The sequence below is a fragment of the Cryptomeria japonica genome, chromosome 3 (genome assembly GCF_030272615.1).
Source record: "Cryptomeria japonica chromosome 3, Sugi_1.0, whole genome shotgun sequence".
NCBI classification, from domain to species: Eukaryota; Viridiplantae; Streptophyta; class Pinopsida; order Cupressales; family Cupressaceae; genus Cryptomeria; species Cryptomeria japonica.
Genome location: NC_081407.1, coordinates 164,689,005 through 164,706,698, shown reverse-complemented (window position 1 = coordinate 164,706,698; position 17,694 = coordinate 164,689,005). Strand labels below are relative to the sequence as shown.

General features: G+C 39.3%; 1 protein-coding gene across 2 annotated transcripts in view; it reads left to right on the top strand.

Moving 5' to 3' along the window:
• The window catches only part of LOC131043381 (membrane-bound O-acyltransferase gup1), a 189,129-nt gene that overhangs the window by 148,399 nt on the left and 23,036 nt on the right, over positions 1-17,694 (top strand). For both annotated transcript variants that reach the window (XM_057976572.2, XM_057976571.2), the window contains exon 17: positions 1,691-1,768. In XM_057976572.2, coding sequence (XP_057832555.2) covers positions 1,691-1,768 — 78 coding nt within the window. The remainder of the gene's footprint in view (positions 1-1,690; positions 1,769-17,694) is intronic.

Here is a 17,694-nt window from a genome sequence, read left to right as displayed (position 1 = left end):
CCCCTATGCTTGGGGGAGAAGGGGGTAGTTGGAGAGGACTATATCCATGTTGTTGTGAAGGAACCAGGCTATGTTGTTGGAAAGAAGAAAACCATGTTGCCAAGGGGCAATGTTGTGGGGCATTTGAGTAGAAGTGATAAGTTGTGAAAAGCGTCATCTCACAATTCTATCCACATCCATGTATGAAGTGGTAGTCCAATGGCTGTTTAGAACTTCAGAGTTGTTGGTCACCTAGATGGGCATGGAAGGAGGTGATCAACCTGGGGGCCTGAGGATGGCCTCCCAAAGGTAATCAGCCATATGCCATTGGTTCTAAAGAAAGTAGAGAGAGTGTTGCTTGAGTCCTTGTAGGGTTAGTAGTATCTCTCTTGGACCTCATAGTAAATGGGGCCACTAGAGATGAAGTGTTCCCTTAGTTCATTGGAAAAGTTGTTTTTCTGCATAGCTTTCTATCTCTTTATTTATGCAAAAATCAACCACTTAGTTAGAGCTTGAACCTTTATAAGGGGTTGCCTTGATAAATTTACATGAGGTGAGACCTTGCATTGAATTCATTTGGAGGGCCCCAAACTAACACGAATTTCTACTCCTATGACATTGTCCATGTTGAAATAATTTCTGTAGTTGGGCACTGAATTGGAAAGAAATAAATAATCAATTAGAAGGAGAGAATACCTCTATTGGAGGGAAAGCATGAATCTTATCAAATTAAGCCTTTTGACTATTTATTAAATCCTTTCAGTGAGTCATTACTTTGTTTTCACATGTTAAAATACTTTTGTGTATGTTTTAATAGTGTGTGAGGCACTGAATTTAGTGTTATTTTATTTCCTTAGGGTGTAGTCATCCAAAATTTCCTTGTACATCTCATTATTTAACATTGACTTGATACTAGCATTCAACTATACTTTTCATGATTTCACGTAGATCTGTTACCTCTGTTGCTTGGAGCCTAACCAAAGGAATATTCTGTTTGTTGATTCCTTCCAATTTAAAGTATTCTTGTACCTTCTTATATCACTTATTGGTCCATCTAATCATTGCAAAAAATGGTAGTATTTAAATATATTATGTAATTAATAATTATAGACTAAAAACCTTTTGGAATAGAGAGGAAATCAAATGGGCAAGCTCAATTGTAATCTCACAACTTAAGCATATCAAAATTGCCAAATCTAGCCAGTAGGATCAGATAACTATATTCTAGTTAATGATACTAAATCAATACTGGTAGGCCATAGGTGTAATGAGGAATCATATAATGTACAGTAAGTACTTGGAAGTTATAAGGCATTTCCAAGCTCAGTATATATGTTCCAATAAAATGGAAATTTAGGTGCCCTGCAAATGTAAATTGGGAGATGCAACAAAACAATATTCAACCACAGTGATCATCAGTCTCTTTCCTCCTAGTTAACCCTTCCAGTGTTTCTCAGATCCCTACTAACAATTTATCTGAGAGAGTGAAATATTTAGGGATTAGTGTGTAATTTTGTGTGGATATATGCTGCAGGTAATATATACCTTTGTTGTTATGAATCTTTGAAATTCTTTTTATTGTATTGCATCTCTTATTTTTATTTTCATTAATAATTTTTACTGTGGATAATCTTTTGATTGCAGAGTAAAATATGCATCCTTACAAATATCTGTCATCTCTTTAATAGTTTGAGCTTGTGTAATTTCCCAGGTACAAAATTTGCTAAACAAGCTCCTTGTTCGTGAATTGAGTGCAGTTGGTGGTGCTATTACCATATCTTGCCTTATGGTGGGTACTTTACCTGCTTACATATTTTAAAATTGTCTCTTATATTTCAACATAACCATGTCTATTATTTTCCCTTGATTCATTAGGTTGTGCATATTACAGAAAGGGTAGTCTTGATGAACATAAAGATTCTCTAAGTTACAGTAGGGTTTACCTTAGTATTAGTTTTGGTAATGTCTTAGGAAGTTTTGGTTAATAAATTTGTGTGATTATGGCTGGGGATAGTTTGTCATATTAGTTTTTATGTATGTTTGTGTTGAGGGAGGCGCACATCCATAATGCAGACCTTGGGTCATGTGGTCTATCACCTATAATGCCTAAGAAATCCCACTTGAAGTATTAATGTTATTTAGATACTTTCTAATGTCATGATTATTATGCATGAGTTATTGGCCATTGGATAAAAGTTGAGTATTTACCTTATCAACTTACCCTCACATTATAAACTATCCTTTTACGTGCAATTAGATGAATTTTACATTTTTGGAGTTCTCATATTTTTATTACCACTTTCTCTTTTTTGCCCAAGTTATGAAGCCTCCACTATTGATCCAAGAGAATTTGACCCTATTGGAAGATTTTAAAATTAATCTTTATGTGTCCTCTGCTTATGTGTTGGAGTTGAGGGTTTACGGTTTTTACAAAGGATTTTAGAGCTGTTAAGGTTTGCCATTTGTTTACCCGTTCAATATTATATTCTGCAGTTGACTTATATCTATCGGTGACCTGGTTTTAAGTTGTCATCAAAAGGGTCCTTTGTTGTTCGTTCACTGGCCCCCTGCACTAGGAGTTGCCTCTTGAGGCTGTCACTGTTTTTTTTATTATGCGCCTAAGTATCAGAATGTCCCTGTGTTTTTGCCTTGTAAAAATTCCCTAGGAAGGTCCCCATGCACAGTCACTTTACCCTCGGCTAATCTCCACGTGCTAACATGGTTTACCTAAAAATGCTCGCTTTAGTCTCATAGTTGTGCGAGATAAGCATGTCAAAGGGAATACAGAGAAAATGTTTATCCCGCAGGCCTTTTAGTGAAAGGTCTCGACCACGTGGGATAAGGATTCACAAAGCTCAAAGAACAAGCCTTACCCTGTGACACTTTTGAGGCCATGATGAAGCACCGCGGGATAAGGAGACAAAGATAACAAAGGGATCTTTATCCTGCAACCATTTCATATGAGCAAAGAGCTCGCGCAGGATAACGAATGTTCGCAGATATGATAGCAGTTATCGCTATATAGTGTGACCATGCGGGATAAGAAAATGAAAAGAAGTAGAGAAAAGGGTCTTATCCCGCGATGGTTTTTAGATGCCTTGATGGGTTTGCGGGACAGGAAACAACTCAAAGTCATAAGGTAAAGTTATCCTGCAATGTTTATGGGTTGATGCAAAGGTGTTGCGGGATAAGAGGTAACAAGGTAGATACAAAGGACCTTTCCCACAAGGGATTTCTTTTACTTAAGTGATGGTCGTGGGATAAGGATTTCAAGGCGAGATCGGTAGGCTCTCTTATCTTGCGCATTCCCGCGGGGATAAGAGATAGATCACGGGATAAGAGATGAAAAGCTTAAGAGGCTTATCCTGCGTGATGCAAAATTGTCAGAGAAGGGCTATTTTCATTCTTTTGATGAATGGGAAGATTTGATAAGAAATGCTCAATCTGCTGAAGCAGAGAAACACAGGAAGAAATGGGAGCTCATGAAGAGGCTTGAGCAAGAGAGGAAACAAGAGGATCCCAATTTTGAAGGTTTCTACAGGGAGTTCCAAACTGATTTTGCCAGGATGTCTTTCATGATTAGAAAGGCAGATGATATAATAAAAATGGAAATGGAAAGAAGGGATGCCAAGGACAAAGGGGTTAAAATTGAGACGAGGCCTATAGACCCTACCCCTATAGTATACAAGATGAAGGGGCATACAGTGACAGTTGAGAAGACATCTCCTAGCACTTCTGGGCAGGCAAATGAACAGGTCAGGAGAGTTGAGAAGGGAAAGGCAAAAATGTTTGATTTTGTAGATGTTCAGGTGGATTTTGATACAAGTGTGCCACCCACTTGTCCCCCTCGAGAAACATTCCATGAAGATGAGGATGCTGAGGTCTTGAGTGACTCAGATAGAGCCATTATCCCGAGTACAATCCCTGTTGAAGAGGTAGATGATGAAAGGATCATTGCCTCAATTTTTTTTTGTAGCAGATGACAGTTTTGTGAACTCTCCCGAGTTCAAATCTTTTTGGCTTAGGGAAAAATTGAAGGACCTATCTGATGAGGAGATTAGAAATTTTGATTGGAATAGCTTCAAATGCACCCTTGAGGAAGGCAAGGAGATGATTGGAAATAGTGTCATGCTTCTTGTCCCGGGCTAGGACTTTGAGAAAATCTATTTGTTGGATCAAATTATGCAGCAGAAGGACCCAAATTTTGCAAAAGAGTTTGATGATCGTGGGTCTGGGGTGATTATAGGCCTAAAGGCCTTTGCTCTATGGTCAAGGGCCCCAAATGTGCAGAAGCCTCTAGTTCTACAAGGAGGACAACAAAGGACAGGGGATGCAGTAATTAGGACCCTTGAAGACACCATTGCATCAGAGGCCATGGCAATCACCTCACATGTAGTCCAGTTTGCTCAATTAGCAGTGAATGACCTTGAGCAAAAGCAGTTAAGATTAAAAGACATGCATGCAACTCTCAATGCAAATTACAACAAGTTATTCATTGAAAATTGCGCATTGAAGGAGCAAATAAAGAGGGTGACTGCAGATTCTTCAGGAGGAATTAGGCCTGAAGAATTAGAAATAATGAATAAAGAATTATAGAGAGTTAAGGATGAAGCTGAAAATAATTATTTTGAAATCAGGAGAGATTCAATTTTGAGGATTTCAAATAAGATTATTGATAAATTGGATGAAGTTCATACTTCATATTCTTTGACGTCTCAGCTCCTAAGTCAGCTGGATGAAATTATTTCATTCTTTTAGCCAATAAGATTCACTTGGCTACCAAAGGGTCAACACTTGAAAGAGGTCATGCTAGCAGTAAAAAATGTGGCCCAACCACCCCAAATTGTTGGTGTCACTTGGAAAAATTATAATTTACTGACTAAGGAGTTGTCCAACATAGACGAAGAAAAGAAATCAGTGTTGGCAATGATCAACTCTTTCCAGGGGCTTAAAAAGTGGCACGTCCCCACAATTTTGACAGATGATGGACAGATCAAGAGCCTAGAAGAATGGAGGCAAGGCTTCCAAGATGCAATTAGTGCAGTTTTGATATCTTTGGCCATTGATCCAAACCAAGGGGATACCTCTTTTAATATTATTGATAAGATCATGGAGGTAGATCAGATGTACCATAGATTTGCCTTGGGAGCTGTAGTTGTACCTGCCCATAAAACAAAGGAGGCAATAAGCAAATTGCAAGGATTGAGGGATTTTTCTTGGCCGACCGATTAAATAGAAGCATTGCATAAAAGGTACTGCTCCTTGGTAGAGGAGTAGCTTGAGGAAGAAGACTAGCCACAATTTTTCTTTTTTTGCAAGTTGCTAATTTTGAGGCGGATTGACAAAAACTTTCAATCATCAAGGACTCTTCTCCAGGTAACATACTGCCAAGTGCCAAGATGTACTTCAGAACCTGACTGAAGCATGTGTTAAGGTACCAACGAAGAGGCAGATTTTGCGGACCTGCAGTCCAAAGCTTCCAAGATGGTGAGTTCCCAGCTGCCTGCACTTATTGAAGCTAGGAAGATTGCACGCATGTTGACAAGGACAAGAATGGGCCTTATGGAAAATTGTAATGACTTGTACTTTTGACGTGTGTCTTCTTGGCCTGAAGCTTGTTTTGCTCCCCTGTGTTAGAAAAGGGAATTCGGGGCCAAGAAGAAGGATTTTGAAAATTTTGTTTTAGTATGTATTAGGATAGCTCTGAAGCAATATATTGACAAATAGTTTCTTATAGATTTTTAGCACAACAATTTATCATGGATATATCATTTTATACTGAAAATCGATAAAGAGTATTCATTTTCTTGCTCAAATCTGTTGCATGGTGTTGTATGAACTGTTTTGTTAATAACATGTTCAATTTGTCTTCTCTAAATGAGAATGTGTATGTCTTGATAGGTTTCATTTCAAATAAATGAATTAAATTCTGTCTTTAATACTGTAACATTTGTGTGAGAGGTTTTGTGAGGAAGTTAATGAATATATTCTCAGTCTGAGCATTTTAAGCAAGTCTTGAGTGTTTAGTATTGGATTCTAATGCTGATATCGTGATATTGTTTGTCTTTAGACCTTTTATTTGACTCTGTATCTCCCTCGAACAAGCATTGGTCATACTTTTCTAGGTTTTACGTTCATTTCAACATTCTTATTTCACCTATTTTATTTCATTTTCCAGTTCTTCTGCATTAGGAGTAGAATAGATTAGAATCAGTTTTCAATGCAAGCAAAGTAGTACAAACTAAGGTTCAAGCCAAAATTCATAGTATATCTTACTTTCCTTGGTATATTTTTATTGAAAGCATCTGCTAAGCACTGCAATGTCTGTCCATGTAAAGTTGAAATGCTGTGAAACATTACAATAGGGATACCCACCTAGGTCCTCCAGAGCCTAAAGAGTAGAAGATTGCAGCCTTTGTGCTGAATCTTGTTCGTTGGCCAAAACCAATCCTAAGTCTGTTGATGAGTTAGTGGCAATTCTTCTCGGATCTAGGACTTGATTTGGGAACCAACAGATCCATCAGTTGACTCATGTGGCAACAATGGTATTGTTGGTGTTTTCAATTGATTGCCTGATTATCTCTATTCAATAGCTATCTTTAGTCCTTGAGACTTTCATATCTGTGGCCAATGAATAGGAGACAAAACTTTGTTCTTCTCTACACTTTAGGTTCTGCTAGACCTAGGGGGTTAACTCTTATGGCAATATCTAAAATACGAGGCCTTATATCTTGAGATATTGATCAAAGCAAAACGTTCTCACAATTTTTAGTAAGGTCTGAATGACTTTTTATCAGATTAGCTAGATCCTTAACAACCTATTCACTTAAGCACCTTGAGAGAATGGAACAACTTGAACACATTAAAAGAAACTAAAATCTTGTTTTTGCAGTTTAGGGTTTTGAGAGTCCAGGTTTTGGACCAGAAATATTCTCAGTTCGTGCCTATCCAGGGCTATAAAGTCAAACTATCATATGCAAGTGCCTTTTTCTGACAACAAAATTTCTTATTTAGAGGACTTTTAAAGATATCATTGCCTAACAATGATATGTCCAAGGAGTATAAGCTGCAATTCTACTTATTGATCCCTCAACATATCACATATTCCCCCATATCTTATTTATAGCATAATTAATCCATTACTTGAACAGAAGCAGTAAACAAGATACACCATATAGCAAATTTCTACTAATAAGCTTAGAAACCCTTGATTTCTTTACTTAAAAGGAAAATGCATACATTCAAGGAGACAATTGCAGAGAACACACAATTAAAATGTATTTCATATTAGCTTCAATTTGAATAGAAAATTGTCATGCAAAGTGTTCCACTTACATGCAAAATTTGTTCCGCAACAATGAACAATGCTTCTCTTTATTGAATATCTCCAAAAAAATCGCAAAACTTTCAACTAGATCTGATCTGACTATCTTTCTAATAGAACTGGTAATCCTATTACAACTTTACAAGTTCCTTTTTATAGAAAAGGCAAAACATGTTGGCCTTGGACCTAATAACAACAACTTACAATATTTGTCTTTTCTATTACAAACTAGAATTAGGAACTTGTGCCCATTGCAATATTTGATTTTGCATTTCAAAACAAATCAAGGATCACATGTTTGCCAATGAAGAACTCAATCCTGATGCTTGATCCACTTGCATGAGCCAAAAAAGTTGCACCACTCCAAAATTGTCAAGATTAGGTCATCTATTGAGCTAGATTTGATTTCATGAAATCTGATGACCGATTAATATGCAAATATGCTCAATCTTTGTATTCTTCTGCCCATGCCACATGTCCTTTCAGATGGCCATTGGAATTCCTGAATTTTGTTGATTTTATCATTATGACTAGCATATTTTGCATCCAAAATTGCCCTTGTTTCCCTACTAAAACTATCACAAATCATCTCTAGGGCATACATTTCATCCAGTGTTCTATTTAGCAATCTCAAATTCAATTCATTGTCCATACAAATAGAGGTTACTATGCTAGGGCCTATGCTATTGAACTCTGCTTTCCATTGCTCTAGAGTTTTTGCATGACCCTTCTCATCCTTGATGTTAGGCATCAACTTCTTCTCCACTAAGTCAGTCAACTTGAGCTTCTCCTTTAATTGCTTGTCAAGCTTCAACATATAGGCTACTACTTCCTCTTGAACCTCCATAATCTCAGTGGTCTCTTTTATGTTTATAGGTCTATCAGGATAAAACCTTGACACTTTGGCAATTTGCCTTCTTGTTGGGGTTCTTGGTGTCCATCTATTTTTGATTTACTTGATATTTTCAGAATCTAAATAATGTTTGGCTAAGGCATAATTTTGATCTGCATAGGCTTTGTATGTTTCATCTACCTTGCCATTTATTTTGGATAACCTATGGTTAACCAAATTTGTGACGACCTTGCTTATGATTTGTATCTTATTCTCCCTAATTCCTTGAATCTGCTCCTTCATCTCTTTAATCTTAGAGAGAAAAGTTTCTCTGTCTGATGGAAATATTTCTACTAGGCGTGAAGGGCTTGCATTAATGGGCTAAGGTGCACTAGATGATTTCAATTCTATGTCCTCACGTTCCCTAATCTTTACCGAGGCCTGTATATACCTCTGCTGCAAGTCATCATGATCAGCCTACAACTTCTTTATTGTGGCCTCACTAAGGAGAGCAGTGTTTACAACCGGGGATGCTTCTTGTGGGGCAGGAGTTTTAGACACTCTTTTTATTATCACATCACTTGTAAGCTCCTCAACACTATTAACAACATTGGGCTTATTTGTATTTGGAGCTAGGGTTCGAATTGCCAATGTCGCAAAACTAGGGCTAAACCCTTAACCAAAAAAGGCCTTCTTAGTTTGTTCCTTTGTACTATACACCTATTTATTTTGTTTCCTTATAGTATCAAAGGCCAAGGTAGTTGTTATGTCCCAATTTGGCAAAAATAACATTCCACTTTCTTTTACCATCTGCCTACCTTGTTTAGGAGTGATGTTATCAATCTTGAAATCAATTTTAGGAAAAAATTGCTTTGCCACCTCCTACCATTGGGAAGTGTTGATGTGTTTTTTAGGACTACGCCGAATACAGAATAAAGTTTAACAACGGTCACTCTGTTCTCTCTTGATCAAAGTTATACCGTATGCTAAGATTGCAAGAAAGTTCAAACGGCTAACTCCAAGGTTCCTTTAATCCTGGACGTGACTCAGTTGGTTGATGAGTTTGCTGTTAACCCAAGGGGCCTTACGCATTCACTTGAAGAGGATAACAAATTTATGCAACTTCAAGGATTTGATATGAATGATTTAGCTTTGAAAACAATGTTTTTGTGGGATTTTTTGGATTTGAAGTATGCTGAAAGTAAATGGGAAAGGGTTTAGAAAACTATGCTAAGACTAATCTAATCCTATGAACACGGAGACGGGATTACGTATGCAAAATCCAACCACGCTTCGCTATGTTAGCAGAGCACAACTACACGAAGGCGGTGCAATCTTCAGAGGGTGTGTAAAGGTTTTTCAATATCACCAATGGAAACCATTAAATCGAACAATCTCCACTGATAATCGAAGTTAAGCATACACATATAATGGAGGCTCAGGCTAACTTTGCACATTTTTCAACAATCAGCTGCACACCAAAAGTATGAGCACAGACTTTGCAACAAGCAACCCTATCAAATCCAATTCATCTAACAACATGAAAGGAAATTTAATCTATACGAAGAGAGTGAGACCATGCGAGGTTCAAAACAACACAAGAACACACCAACAATAGAACAATGTACTAAGTGTTTGCTTCAAAAACTCTTAGCAACAATCTCTCCTCTTTCACAAATGAAGGGGGTCACCCCTTTATATAGGATTCTGGCCTTGGCTGCATGCAAAGAAACGGGACTCGGACTCGGCTCGGACTCGGCAAGGCCGACTCGGACTCGGACTCGGGACTTGGCGTCAAACTCGGTTGGACTCGAGAAAGTGAAAAACTCAAGAAATTTAGAGATTTTTAAAGATTTAAAACTTGTTTCAGACACCCTTTATTGAATACACCTTAAAGACACAAAAACATCATCAAACTTGGCTCATTTGATTACATACACAAGTATACATCAATCACATAAGCATAAACGCAAATTGTAGCTGAAGAAAATAACAAACATAGATATATAAATATTGTCAAATGTATACAATATTACAAAACTCATGGAATAAAAAATCCATGTCATCATATGATCATCATCAAATGTTTCATACAAATACCAAAGGTAAATAGTAAATACTAAATACAACTACAAGTGTACAAGCCTATGGCTTAGAGGGCTGTGCACCCTCTCGCCCTAGCCCCCTGCGAAGGCGTTTAAAGTAGGTTTTGGATGATTCAGCAGCCATAGTCGCTCCCTGTGACACCATGCCATGCTCACCAACATCAGGAACAACTGTGTCATGCTCGCCAACATTAGGAACAACTGTGTCACTCTGAGTCTCAGTATTTCTTGTCTCTGCTCGTGCTCTCTGCTCCTCCTCTGCCATGGCTACAGTCTCAGCCTCTATATCTACCTGGTCAATCCAATCAATGTCATCATCACTAAATACAGCTGTAGGAGTCCCAGGAGCTGTTTGATTCTCATTGGCCCACTCTGCTTCAAGATCAACCTCATCTAGAATGATAGGAGACATGTCAACTACTGCATTCTTTCTCATTCTCAGGCGGAGGTTGTAGTGAACAAAGACGAGATCATTCATCTTCTCCACAGATAATCTATTGCGCCTCTTGGAGTGTATGTGCTCAAATATACTCCAATTGTGCTCACAACCTGATGCATTGCATGGTTGGCTCAAGATGCGAATGGCCAACTTCTGAATATTTGGTGTCTCTGGGCCAAAAAAATTCCACCAATGATCTGAGTTTGATATGAGAAAAATAAATAAAATCAGTTTCACTCATGAACTCATTTAACAAGTTACAATATAGTATTGAATAAAAATAAAATTAAGCCTTACAATTTATTTTTACTTGGCATCATAGTTGTCCTACCGTCTTTGGCGACAGGACGAGAGAAGGTCTCCCCTTGTGCATCTGAGAACATCTGTAGCTCTCGAAAAAGGTCTATCTGAGAAGTACCAGTAGGTCCCATCTTCTCCATGATTGCATATAGCCCATTAAGGACCTCCACATTAGCCTTGAAAGAAGGGATAAAACGGAATGCCGGATTCAGATAATAGGCTGCCGCATGGATGGGCCTATGAAGCTGATGATGCCATCTCCTATCAATGATCTCCCAAATGGGACCATACTTGCTCTCATCTGCTCCATAGACAAATCCGATGGCCTCCTTCGCCCTATCCATGCCCTCATATATATAGCCCATTGCGGGCTTATCTCCATCCGCAACTCGCAACAAAACCACCAAGGGCTTAACAAATTGCAAAATTGAAAATATTGTGTAATTTAGAAAAATGAGCAAATAAGAGAATACATATAATAAGTTATAAAACATGAAGTTAAATTGTAGAATTTATAAAAAAATTACCTTCACTATCTCATCACAAGGGACCCAAAAGCCTTGCTCATCAAAAATGCAGTCTGCCATATCTATCCCAACAATCATACGTCTCAAGGCAGACTTAGACCTGAGCATGGATTGCAATGTGAGGAAGTTTGTGGCAAATCTTGTGATTCTTGGACGAGCTAACTCCTGCTCTGTGTATTGTCTCATAAGAACCAACACCCATGAATGATTATATACAAATTTGTAGACATTTCTTGCCGTTTCTACACATCTCTTGACCCATGGGATTTTTCCAATATCCTCCAACATGAGGTCAATGCAACGAGCAGCACATAGAGTCCAAACTATAGATGGGTGCCTCTCCATCAATAGTCTACTTGCAGCAACATAATTTGTTGCATTGTAAATTGTAATTAATGGAGGTACAAACTACAAGTAGTAATTAATTTGCAAACAAAATTAGTTTGTAATCAAAAGTTTACCCTCAGCAACACAATTTGCTGCATTGTCGGTCACCACCTGTACCACGTTCTCCTCACCCACATCTTCAATCACCTCCTCTATCTGCTCACATAGGTAGGTGGCATTCTTGCAATGGGCAGAGGCATCAATGGACTTGATGAAAAGGGTGCCCCTTGAAATAAAAAAATAAAGCTAGGTCAATGATCATTCAATAAACCATTAGATAAAAAATAAAAAATTAAAGACTATATGAAACTAAAATTAATTAATCACCTGTGGAAGAAACAAGAAATTTAAGGAGAGTTCTATTTGTCCTATCCGTCCAACCATCAATCATGATGGTGTAACCTTTAGTGCTCCATATCTGGCGTTGTTCATCTAAATCCTTTTTCACATCATGCACCATTTGAGACAAAATGGGTCCCCTCAAATCACTCTCACTAGGGGCTTTGAACCCCGCCCCGCATATGGTAATGGCATCAACCATTTGTTGCCAATAAGGAGACCTGTCGCAAAGAAACTCAATGAGATAAGTTAAGTATAAAAATTCAATGAGATAAGTTAAGTATAAAAATTAAAACAATCAAAGTTATCAAACATAAAAGTTAGTAAAACATTCACCTGGCTACAAAGAATGGAATACAGTTGTAGCTCCAAAACCTGCCAACTGCCATTTTAGCAGCATCATGGACCTCCTTGTTCCAACCCATGCCCTCAAGCGACGGTTGGGACCCAAGAGTAGTGCGAGGCACAAAGAAGGAATCCAACCTAGATTTACGAATCCTAGGTCCAATGGTAGCACTCCCACTACAACTACGAGTGCTAGGAGCATGAGAAGTGGTGGTGGCACCGCCACTTATAGAAGCAGAAGCAGAAACGGAAGCACCAACATTAGCAAACTGAGTGGGACGATATGGAGGTAAGGAAGAAGGGTCTCCAACACAACCTAACTGTGTCTATCTTCCTAAAACTGTCTCTCTCCCAATGGCCGCTCGATCCTCCTTTTTTTTTTTTTTTCCTTTCAATCTCCTCAACCATTACATAACAATCACGTACGGCCTCAGGGACTGCTTTTAGGCATGGTTCGACATCATGTCCACGCACACGAGCAATATGGTATTTCAGCCTATATATACCTCCATGGAATATTGTTTTGCAAAACATACATTTTGTTTGCCCCTTTCCTTGCCCTGGAAAATCCTCATGATATTTCCAAGCAGGGTCCTTTCTAATGGCGGGTCTAGAAGCTGAAGTAGACATTTTAGGATAGTTTTGTGAAACTTGAAGTTGAGGCAAATTGAAATAATAAAGTGAAGTTTGCTGCAATAAAACATTACAAATACAAAATAAAATTAATACATATTACGTACATTCAAAAAAAGTAAAGTAGGGTTTGTCGAACCCTACTTTAAAAAAAAAGAAATTTACAAACCCTACATAGTACAACACTACAACTACATACCACATGCTACATACACACATACAAAAGATTTTGAGAGAAGATGTAAAACTTTCAAAATAAATGGATACAAAATGGAATTTTTGCATACAAGAAACAAACTAATCTTCAAAAAAACAACCGTACCTCTTACAACAAGCTTGAAACGAGCTGCAAAGTCTTCCTATCCAACTCTTGATGCACCAAATCGAAACACAATGCAGCTCCAATGTGACAAATTGAAGAAAACTTGAGCTTCCTCCTTGTTGGTTTTTCTTCTATGCACCCTTGTTTTTCTTCCCAACTCACTTACTCTTTCTTTTTTTGCAAGTGAATGAAATGAAAGTCACTTTTAGGGCTAGAAGACAATTAACATAAAAAAACGGACTTCAAAAAACTTTGCAATATATTTTTTTTTGTGTTTTTCATTTGATTTACGCTGGCCGAGTCTGGGGCTCGGGACTCGCCGAGTTTGGCGAGTTTGGGCCAAACTCGCCAACTCGGCGAGTTTGGCAATTTTACTTGCCAGACTCGGACGAGTCCGAGTCTGAGCCCTTGGGACTCGCCAAGCCTGACTCGTACTCGGACTCGCCGAGTATGGGCAAGTCCGGGCGAGTCCCGTTTTTCTGGCTGCATGCAAACCCTAATTAGGGTTTTCCCTAAAAGTTTCTCCACTCAAGATGCAACAAGGTGGGAATCAACATTTAATACCCATTAAGCCCATATACAATTAATTCAAATAAGCCCAAAAATGGCATCCATTCATGCATTAAATGCACCCCATTACATCGAACTTGCCCAAAATACAACAAATATTCCCATGCAAGAAATAAATGCCCATCATTCCCCATGCGATGGCTACATGCATAGAGAATCTATCATAAAACCATTAATAAGACAGTTGCATGCAAAAAGATTCTTCATGCATTCAACATGCATTGACCGGGCCGCCATTTAGTCAAAAATATTCCAGCAGTAAATGTGCCACCACTACTCAGTCAAAAGATTCTCGTCCAAAAATGGATGACCATTATCCTGCTCATTAATTGCATACGCAATGAATTTACTGATGACGACTTCCAACTCTTCGATGGAGACACTTGGCACGCTTTCAATATCAAACTCCATCAAGGTAATTTCCTCCTTGCTCTTGGAAAAGAAGCTTTCCCACTCCATCATTATTTCAGTGTCCTCTTCATTGTACTGGAAAAGGAAGAAACATTTGGAAAATGTTCCTTAGTGAATGAATGTACGAAGAACAACTCGTGCAACTGGTATTTCACGGAGTTCACCGTTACTCCATTCTCATTGAGCTTCTTTGCGAACAATGCTTCAATCGCATTGATGACTTCTTCCTGCACCCTTCTGATTGAGTATTTCAATGTTAAAGACTCCATGTCGAATTTGTCAAAGGTGTTCTTTCCTGAGCAAACAACGCAGAACCATCAGGGAAAGTCATAAACCTCGTTCTCTTGAATTACTTTCCCATCAATTAGTGTTTGCTTCGGAATCTTCATTAGAGCCCTGAGCCGTGGAATGGTTACGTCCTGATATATGTGAATGTCTTCCCACAAACCTTCCGCTACCTCCAATCTGTTCAGAAGGGCCGCAAACCTTGCATGAAGCTGAGCCAAGTCCTCAATGAATTTTCCTGCTACAGTGTAGACATCCTCCACCCATTCCCTGGAATTCTGTGCCATTGCTCTAATTACCTCTGTGTCATCGACAACTTCCTTAGGGAGGGAAGGAGGAATGAAAGAGGGACTTGCTTCCCTGAGCGGCCGTTCAAGACTTCTAATGTACTCGCATAAAGCTCTATTTTCTTCCCTCAGCCTTCTACATTTTGCCTTCGTTTTCAACATCTTTTCCTTCATGGCTAAGGAAGATCCTTCGAAGTCTCTAATTTCTTGTCCCGTGGAAGCAGGACCAAGATCAACCTATCTGATAACATAATCTTCCGGCCTAATTTCATTCTTGTCCTTATCTACTACAGGCTCAGCTATGTGCAAGGCCCGGGATCCAGATTCATCCCTCACAATCTTGGAAAATTTTCAGGGAGCCTTCTTTTCTGCCGGTTGATCCATCCTTTTCAACAACTCTTCTAATTCCCGGGCTGGATCAATCTCTTTTTCCGGCTACCTCCTTAGTCTGTCCATCAACCAATTAGGAGTAGGAATGGAGTGACTATGAATTTCCATGTGCTCTGGCTCCTGTGATTCTTCCTCCATTTCACCAAGGATGGCTTCTATGAAACTATCCTGACGAGTTTCTTCCTGGTGCAAAGGACTTTCTTGTCTTTGACTTCTTGGTTTATTGGGTCTGTGTGAAGCATTGATGCTGATTATATCCGGTGTTGGAGTATTGCCTGTAGGCGGATCCAGTGGATTTTCTCGCATGAACATCTCTACCTCCCGCACACTGGAAGAACTTGCAGGTGACTGCACCCTTTCTACCCTTGCTCTCTTTTGTCGAGGTTCTCCCCATTGCATTTCTTGCTGAACTTCTCGATGAACTTCTTGATGGATTTCCTGTTGGGCTTCATGATGGACTTCTTGCTGGATATCCTTCTTCCTTGCCGTCCTTGGCCTCTTTGGAGCACTTTTCCCTTTATCAAGCCGGACTTCTCCTTCTGTCGGGTCTTGCGAAGATCCTTCAGTTGTTTCACTATGGGAATCTAGACTTCCCATCAACTGATAGGTCAAGTGAACATTTCCTTGCGTCAACTTCCTTGTCTGCCGATCAACCCAATGTTTAGTGAATTTCAGCACGGGTCTAGCCAGGATATTCAAATCATCAATTTCGAGCTCCGACCAGTTCGCAGCTGAATGGGCTAGTCTTTTACTTTCTCAAATTCAGGTTACGTCAAGTCCGAATCCTCTTTCACTTGATCCGGAACTTAGAAAATTTCACTTATCCTGATGGTGTCAAGGGGCAGTCTGATTTGGCGATAAGGATCATACTGAGCTCTGGATGTATAAAATGCCAGGCGATAGAATGCTAACTCCTCTACTGCTTTTTCAGCCACTTCCAAACCTAGGCACACTTCCACGAAATCACCTAGGACAACTGGAAATTCAATGGACTGCTTCTTTTTCTTCTTCTGCAATTGATCATAGGCTGTTAATTGTCTCATGAGTTTAAGCAATACCAATTTGTCAGATGGATATCTTGGCAATTTGTATGACTGGAATGAGAATCCCTGCGTCCTGATATAGGTGAATTCCAGAAACTGTAAGAACGTTGCTCCATACTTCTGAACCAGGGCCCTAGCTTGTGGCGACACCCTTGTGTGCAATTCTTTCTGCATAAGTCTTGTTAGGTACATAGTGAAGGTGTCGTTTGCCAGCTTGTAAGGACTAACATTGTGAAGATGCAACTGAGGATAACACTCATGCACTTTCAGCTGTGCTGATCCGCAACACAGGATCCCACTTGCTGGCAAAAAATCAAATCCTCCCCTTCTTGCAAGCATATAATTATGTAGGAGCTCATGAAGAAGGATTGGTACTTCCTTTCTTTCAAGTCCCTCAGCTGTTCGTGCAAGTAATGGCTGATCAATCTAGCCCAATCTACTAACTCATTTGCATTCATGATCTCGCCGATGTAGAAGAACATCCATGTTTCAAAATTCAGAGTGTGTGAACATCCCATTACCCTGCTCAACATTTTAATCAGGTCCACATATTCCTGTTTGAACTCGAAGATAGTGAGAGTCTTTGGCATTTTGGAGACAGGTGGCCTAGGCTTCAGCAACCACTGTTTGTTGATTATAGCAGCACACCTGGGAGGATTCACATCATACACTGCTTGAGCTCCGCTAATTGTCCGGTATGTCATGGAATGTTGTGAAGGAATACCGAAAGCTTCACCAATTGACTCTGGAGTCAATGTCGCTAGCAGCTTCTCATCTAACGTTGAAATTGTCTTCCGCTCCGGATTGTAATGCTTTGCGCATTCCAGAATCAAATCTGGACACTGACTAGCGGGAGAAAAACCAACTGCCGCAACAATTCCGCTCTTGACGAACTTGACAGCTGTTGGGGATGGATTATATCCTGCTGTTCCGAACATTCTGATCTTGAAGGCAGCCAAGCTGAATGTGCCCAGATTTGTATCGCCCGATCTCTTTCCATTTGGAAAACCGGAAGAAAGCCCTTCATCTTTGCTTTTATCTGTGCCTGCCGGGTGATGGTAGCCACTTTGCTTGATTCTGCCATCCTGAAAAGCTCCTTGGAAATGATGAAAAATCCACTAAGTATGATTTTTCTTCACTTCTCGAACTCTTCTTTCTTAAATCCTGCATGTGAGA